This window comes from Ranitomeya imitator, chromosome 2 (assembly GCF_032444005.1).
Source record: "Ranitomeya imitator isolate aRanImi1 chromosome 2, aRanImi1.pri, whole genome shotgun sequence".
Classification (NCBI taxonomy): Eukaryota; Metazoa; Chordata; class Amphibia; order Anura; family Dendrobatidae; genus Ranitomeya; species Ranitomeya imitator.
This window is the reverse complement of record NC_091283.1, coordinates 673699833-673708428: the sequence shown is the minus strand read 5'-3', so window position 1 is coordinate 673708428 and position 8596 is coordinate 673699833. Positions and strand designations below refer to the sequence as shown.

General features: G+C 42.0%; 1 protein-coding gene across 1 annotated transcript in view; it reads left to right on the top strand.

Annotated features, from left to right (window-relative positions):
- Window positions 1-281: 281 nt before the first annotated feature.
- Window positions 282-8596, top strand: part of LOC138667678 (dual specificity protein phosphatase 13A-like) — a 186168-nt gene continuing 177853 nt past the window's right edge. The window contains exons 1-2 of the mRNA XM_069755802.1: window positions 282-400; window positions 2356-2573. Coding sequence (XP_069611903.1) covers window positions 282-400; window positions 2356-2573 — 337 coding nt within the window. The remainder of the gene's footprint in view (window positions 401-2355; window positions 2574-8596) is intronic.

Here is an 8596-nt window from a genome sequence, read left to right as displayed (position 1 = left end):
TAGTAAAAGACACATTGTTTGCTTCAGCGTCTTCTCCTCTTTAATACAATAAATTCATTGTAATACCAGAATTCTCCTTACACTCTAGAGACAATTAGTCTTAAGTCTGGGGGTCTCAACCTCCCCAGGCCCCTGTAAAACATCAAGCAGCATTTAAAGACTGGCAGTCAGCTGTTGCTTGACATCAAGTGTCATTTCAGAAACACAGTCTGATATATGCGACACAACTGTCACTGCCAGGAGTCTCTTTTCACTGTTGCTGTTTTACTGGGGCTCCAAAAATGAGAAAGTTATACAGGGACCCCCCTCCTGTGCAAGAGCTAGAAGCACTTCTAGAAAACTACAAAGGGGGTACACACCATGTGGATGAAATCATTCCAAACCTATACCTAGGAGATGTGTAAGTTGCATTTTTTTTTAGCAATAAATAATATAACGATGTGTGTCAAGTTACATCTATCTAATGCAGAGTAATTGCTAATGATGTCAATGAGCTGAAATCCGAGCAACTGACAAATTCTATAGTATGCTGCATTACTTGTTGTAAAAGGCTTTAATATGTTACTGTTTTATCCCACAGGTTTAACACTAACTGAGATCACTAGAATATATTATTTTTTTACTTGTGCCTAGGATTGTAATCTTTATTTCATGTTCAAATGACATTTAAATGGAATTTGTCAGCAGGATTGTGCTCAGTAACCTACAGACAGTGTCAGGTCGGCACCGTTTTATTGATTAAAATTATATCTTGGCTGATGAAATATGTCTTGTGGTTGTTGTTTAATGTGTATTTGTAGTTTTCAGTTAATGAGACTCTCATGCCCCGGGGCGGCCTGTGGGCAAGGATTTATGTGGTGCTTTGCTTACATATTCATCTGTATGGCTTCTGAGAGGTCACTGTCATGGTATAATTTTAATCAATATAACGGTGCCAACCTGACACTGTCTGTAGGTCACAGCAGCATGGCCTGCTTAGCCAATGTTAAAGATAGGGTGCGCACGACGCATGCAGCCGTAGGAGGAGCTGAACGAAGAGGCGCGGCAGTGGACGGGGCTTCACGGGGGAAATCCGCATCCCTCCGCAGCCCGGATAAAAGCTAGTGTGAAACTAGCCTAACTGTGTGCCCTGACCTCCCATCACATAGACACATTGCCCATCGCACATCAAAGCTGCAGTGTCTTCTCCGACTCCTTCAAAAACCTCAGCACGTTTTAGGAGGTCCTCTGGATTCACTTTAGAATAAACAGAGTCATGGTCCATTCCAACTTTAACAAGAACTTCTTTACTTGGGCTTGTGCACAGCATGAGATTCTTCACAGTATTGTCATCATCAGGGTATACATCAGCAAACTCCTCTTCTGTCCCTTTCCTTCTCTTTCTACCGCTAAGCTTGCTTCTGGGACTGACCGTACCTTTCGATCCCTCAGCGTCCTCTCTGTACAGCATGCTTGCCTCATATGGGGGTTCCCTCAATAGCTGCTTTGCCTCAGCTCCGAGGGCATTAGCCATCGAAATGATCTGCCACATGTTGAGCGACCTGCCCGTACTGCTTAGCCTTCTTCTACCAGCAACTGCAGACCTACTGAACTGCATTGCCAGCGCTGCTGATATATCTCTCTCCTGAGACAATCCAGGTCCCAAATACATGCTGGGTTTCATGTCTCATCAACATTACATGGCACGGTGTTGCTCAGCTAATGGACGCCCTGGCCCCAACTGAATACAATCAGTAAGTATCCTTCCCCTTATCCCACCATGCCCCTCCTATGTTTAACTATTAACTACAATTCCCCATCTAGTGGCCCTTCTGAGACAATGTTCCCCTTTTACATTGTGCCCCATCTAGTGACCGACCAGGGGTAATACACTTTCCCTAATATAACATGCATCTTATACGTAACAGTAGTAACTTTAAGTGTACACATTGTAATAGCATGACAAACATGCCCTTGTTGGGGACAAGGGCTATGTGTATTACAACCCCTTACAGTTTAATAGCCTGTTAACACAGATGCACATAGAATGATCAGTAATAGATTTTTCAGTGCGCGTAGGCTGCCATTGTTCTCGGCAGCATAGGTCTCGGAATCACAGGTCCAATTTACACAAGAAAATACGCTGCCGAGAACCTTGAACTTTTGGGCAGCAACCAAAAAATAAGTGTATTGCTCATTCATTGGATGATAGGCAACCTGAATAGACTGCAAGATTATTGTGAAATGAGTGATCCTAGGAATATTCGCTTATTATAATCTTGCAGTGTAAATGTACCGTTAGACTAGTGCTACCTTTTCCTGAAAATACAATATATCTACTACTTAAGTACATTTTCTCATCTGAATCCATAATAGTGTGATTGCCAGTGACATAAAGAAGCTAAAGAAGATGAACATTACCCACATCCTAAATGCAGCTCATGCTTCATGGGAATGCACAGGACATGGCATTGACTATGGCCCAGACATCCAGAACTATGGCATTACTGCAGAAGATTGTCCTGAATTTAACATGAGTGAATATTTTCGTCGAGGTGCACAGTTTATTCATCAAGCCCTTAATGCATCCTCTGGTATGTATAGTAAAACATTTAAATGAAAAAACTTAGAAGTCTTGGAAAATCTGTAGTGTTTGTAGAAAAATGTATTCCTGTGTACATTATGTTTTTAAATAGGAATTCACAGCCAAAATCTATGATAAATCCTCTACATTTCATTGTAGCCTAAGGGCTCGTACTCACATGCGAGAAACTAGAATGAGTCTCGCACGTCAATACCTGGCACTGCACCTGGCACTCAAGAGCGGAGCATGCGGCTGCATGTGTTGCTATGCTGTTGCACGCTCTGATCTGAGTGCCAGGTGCAGTGCCAGGTATTGACATGCGAGACTCATTCGAGTTTCTCGCATGTGAGTACGAGCCCTGAGGGTCGGAGTGCCCGCTGTGGTTTTGTCGTGTTTTTTTTTCTGCGTGCATTTGTCACAAAGTCTGAAAGATTTCTTAGGGTCAGCAAAATGAATGAGAATTCTGAAGTCTCGTGCACACATTGCTTATTTTTTCCTTGTTGATTTGCAGCAGATTTAGATCTGCATTATGTCATACTAATGAGTGGGGAAAGAATTGGAAAAAAATGCATGCATACCAATGCATCATAACTAGAGATAAGCAGGATTTTAGAAACTCCAGCTTGCTGGCTTGTCTGAATTTTTGCGGTGAATACATTTGCACTAATTTCCATGCTGCAAAGCTCGTAAAATGCCCTTGGGGTAAGGGAAGAGAGATAACCCTGCTCAGCATAAAAGCTTACACTCTACAGAAGAAAGAGCCAGAGAGAGGGGAGAAAGGACTCTGCTGACCATAAGAGCTTACACTCTACAGAAGAGAGAGAAATGACTCTACTGACCAAAAGAGTTTACACTGTACAGAAAAGAGAGAGGACCCCACTGACCAAAAGAGCTTAATCTCTACAGAAGAGAGAGAAATGACCCCACTGACCAAAAGAGCTTACATTCTACAGAAGAGAGAAAGAGAGAGACCCCCACAGACCATAAGAGTTTACACTCTACAGAAGAAAGAGAAATGACCCCACTGACCATAAGAGCTTACACTCTACAGAAGAGAGAGAAATGACCCCACTAACCACAACAGCTTCCACTCTACAGAAGAGAGAGAAATGACCCGCTGACCATAAGAGTTTACACTCTACAGAAGAGAGAGAAATGACCCCACTGACCATAACAGCATCCACTCTACAGAAGAGAGAGAAATGACCCCACTAACCATAACAGCTTCCACTCTACAGAAGAGAGAGAAATGACCCCACTGACATAAGAGTTTACACTTTACAGAAAAGAGAGAAATGACCCACTGACCATAAGAGCTTACATTCTATAGAAGATAAATAAATGACCCCACTGACCATAAGAGCTTACACTCTACAGAAAAGACAGAAATAACCCTGCTGACCATAATAGCTTACATGCTACAGAAGAGAGAGAAATGACCCTGGTGACCATAAGAGTTTACACTTTACAGAAGAGAGAGAAATTACCCCACTGACCATAAGAGCTTACATTCTATAGAAGAGAAATAAATTACCCCACTGACCATAAGAGCTTACACTCTACAGAAGAGAGAAATGACCCCGCTGACCATAAGAGTTTACACTTTACAGCAGAAAGAGAAATGACCCCATTGACCAAAAGAGCTTCCACTCTACAGAAGAGACAGAAACAACCCTGCTGACCATAATAGCTTGCACTCTACAAAAGAGAGAGAAATGACCCCACTGACCATAAGAGCTTACACTCTACAGAAGAGATAGAAATTACCCCACTAACCATAACAGCTTCCACTCTACAGAAGAAAGAGAAATGACCCCACTGACCAAAAGAGCTTCCACTCTACAGAAGAGAGAGAAATTACCCCAATGACCATAAGAGCATACACTCTATAGAAGAGAGAGAAATGACTCCTCTGACCATAACAGCTTCCACTCTACAGAAGAGAGAAAAATGACACCACTGACCATAACAGCATCCACTCTATAGAGGAGAGAGAAATTACCCCACTAACCATAACAGCTTCCACTCTACAGAAGAGAGAGAAATGACCCCACTGACATAAGAGTTTACACTTTACAGAAGAGAGAGAAATTACCCCACTGATCATAAGAGCTTACATTCTATAGAAGAGAAATAAATGACCCCACTGACCATAAGAGCTTACACTCTACAGAAGAGACAGAAATAACCCTGCTGATCATAATAGCTTACATGCTACAGAAGAGAGAGAAATGACCCTGCTTGACCATAAGAGTTTACACTCTATAGAAGAGAGAGAAATGACTCCTCTGACCATAACAGCTTCCACTCTACAGAAGAGAGAGAAATGACCCCACTGACCATAACAGCATCCACTCTATAGAAGAGAGAGAAATGACCCCACTAACCATAACAGCTTCCACTCTACAGAAGAGAGAGAAATGACCCCACTGACATAAGAGTTTACACTTTACAGAAGAGAGAGAAATTACCCCACTGACCATAAGAGCTTACATTCTATAGAAGAGAAATAAATGACCCCACTAAGAGCTTACACTCTACAGAAGAGACAGAAATAACCGTGCTGACCATAATAGCTTACATGCTACAGAAGAGAGAGAAATGTCCCTGCTTGACCATAAGAGTTTACACTTTACAGAAGAGAGAGAAATGACCCCACTGACCATAAGAGCTTACATTCTGTAGAAGAGAAATAAATGACCCCACTGACATAACAGCTTCCACTCTACAGAAGAGAGAGAAATTACCCCACTGACCATAACAGCTTACACTCTACAGAAGAGAGAAATGACCCCACTGACCATAACAGCATCCACTCTACAGAAGATAGAGAAATTACTCCTCTGACCATAACAGCTTCCACTCTACAGAAGAGAGAGAAATGACCCCACTGACCATAACAGCTTACGCTCTACAGAAGAGAGAAATGACCCCACTGACCATAACAGCATCCACTCTACAGAAGATAGAGAAATTACTCCTCTGACCATAACAGCTTCCACTCTACAGAAGAAAGAGAAATGACCCCACTGACCAAAAGAGCTTCCACTCTACAGAAGAGAGAGAAATGACCCGCTGACCATAAGAGTTTACACTCTACAGAAGAGAGAGAAATGACCCCACTGACCATAACAGCATCCACTCTACAGAAGAGAGAGAAATGACCCCACTAACCATAACAGCTTCCACTCTACAGAAGAGAGAGAAATGACCCCACTGACATAAGAGTTTACACTTTACAGAAAAGAGAGAAATTACCCCACTGACCATAGGAGCTTACATTCTATAGAAGAGAAATAAATGACCCCACTGACATAACAGCTTCCACTCTACAGAAGAGAGAGAAATGACCCCACTGACCATAACAGCTTACGCTCTACAGAAGAGAGAAATGACCCCACTGACCATAACAGCATCCACTCTACAGAAGAAAGAGAAATGACCCCACTGACCAAAAGAGCTTCCACTCTACAGAAGAGAGAGAAATGACCCGCTGACCATAAGAGTTTACACTCTACAGAAGAGAGAGAAATGACCCCACTGACCATAACAGCATTCACTCTACAGAAGAGAGAGAAATGCCCCCACTAACCATAACAGCTTCCACTCTACAGAAGAGAGAGAAATGACCCCACTGACATAAGAGTTTACACTTTACAGAAAAGAGAGAAATGACCCACTGACCATAAGAGCTTACATTCTATAGAAGATAAATAAATGACCCCACTGACCATAAGAGCTTACACTCTACAGAAAAGACAGAAATAACCCTGCTGACCATAATAGCTTACATGCTACAGAAGAGAGAGAAATGACCCTGGTGACCATAAGAGTTTACACTTTACAGAAGAGAGAGAAATTACCCCACTGACCATAAGATCTTACATTCTATAGAAGAGAAATAAATGACCCCACTGACCATAAGAGCTTACACTCTACAGAAGAGAGAGAAATTACCCCACTAACCATAACAGCTTCCACTCTACAGAAGAAAGAGAAATGACCCCACTGACCAAAAGAGCTTCCACTCTACAGAAGAGAGAGAAATGACCCCAATGACCATAAGAGCATACACTCTATAGAAGAGAGAGAAATGACTCCTCTGACCATAACAGCTTCCACTCTACAGAAGAGAGAAAAATGACCCCACTGACCATAACAGCATCCACTCTATAGAGGAGAGAGAAATGACCCCACTAACCATAACAGCTTCCACTCTACAGAAGAGAGAGAAATGACCCCACTGACATAAGAGTTTACACTTTACAGAAGAGAGAGAAATTACCCCACTGTTCATAAGAGCTTACATTCTATAGAAGATAAATAAATGACCCCACTGACCATAAGAGCTTACACTCTACAGAAGAGACAGAAATAACCCTGCTGACCATAATAGCTTACATGCTACAGAAGAGAGAGAAATGACCCTGCTTGAACATAAGAGTTTACACTCTATAGAAGAGAGAGAAATGACTCCTCTGACCATAACAGCTTCCACTCTACAGAAGAGAGAGAAATGACCCCACTGACCATAACAGCATCCACTCTATAGAAGAGGGAGAAATGACCCCACTAACCATAACAGCTTCCACTCTACAGACGAGAGAGAAATGACCCCACTGACATAAAAGTTTACACTTTACAGAAGAGAGAGAAATTACCCCACTGACCATAAGAGCTTACATTCTACAGAAGAGAGAGAAATGACCCCACTGACCATAACAGCATCCACTCTATAGAAGAGAGAGAAATGACCCCACTAACCATAACAGTTTCCACTCTACAGACGAGAGAGAAATGACCCCACTGACATAAGAGTTTACACTTTACAGAAGAGAGAGAAATTACCCCACTGACCATAAGAGCTTACATTCTATAGAAGAGAAATAAATGACCCCACTAAGAGCTTACACTCTACAGAAGAGACAGAAATAACCGTGCTGACCATAATAGCTTACATGCTACAGAAGAGAGAGAAATGACCCTGGTGACCATAAGAGTTTACACTTTACAGAAGAGAGAGAAATTACCCCACTGACCATAAGAGCTTACATTCTATAGAAGAGAAATAAATGACCCCACTGACCATAAGAGCTTACACTCTACAGAAGAGAGAGAAATTACCCCACTAACCATAACAGCTTCCACTCTACAGAAGAAAGAGAAATGACCCCACTGACCAAAAGAGCTTCCACTCTACAGAAGAGAGAGAAATGACCCCAATGACCATAAGAGCATACACTCTATAGAAGAGAGAGAAATGACTCCTCTGACCATAACAGCTTCCACTCTACAGAAGAGAGAAAAATGACCCCACTGACCATAACAGCATCCACTCTATAGAGGAGAGAGAAATGACCCCACTAACCATAACAGCTTCCACTCTACAGAAGAGAGAGAAATTACCCCACTGACATAAGAGTTTACACTTTACAGAAGAGAGAGAAATTACCCCACTGATCATAAGAGCTTACATTCTATAGAAGAGAAATAAATGACCCCACTGACCATAAGAGTTTACACTCTACAGAAGAGACAGAAATAACCCTGCTGACCATAATAGCTTACATGCTACAGAAGAGAGAGAAATGACCCTGCTTGACCATAAGAGTTTACACTCTATAGAAGAGAGAGAAATGACTCCTCTGACCATAACAGCTTCCACTCTACAGAAGAGAGAAAAATGACCCCATTGACCATAACAGCATCCACTCTATAGAGGAGAGAGAAATGACCCCACTAACCATAACAGCTTCCACTCTACAGAAGAGAGAGAAATGACCCCACTGACATAAGAGTTTACATTTTCTAGAAGAGAGAGAAATTACCCCACTGATCACAAGAGCTTACATTCTATAGAAGAGAAATAAATGACCCCACTGACCATAAGAGCTTACACTCTACAGAAGAGACAGAAATAACCCTGCTGACCATAATAGCTTACATGCTACAGAAGAGAGAGAAATGACCCTGCTTGACCATAAGAGTTTACACTCTATAGAAGAGAGAGAAATGACTCCTCTGACCATAACA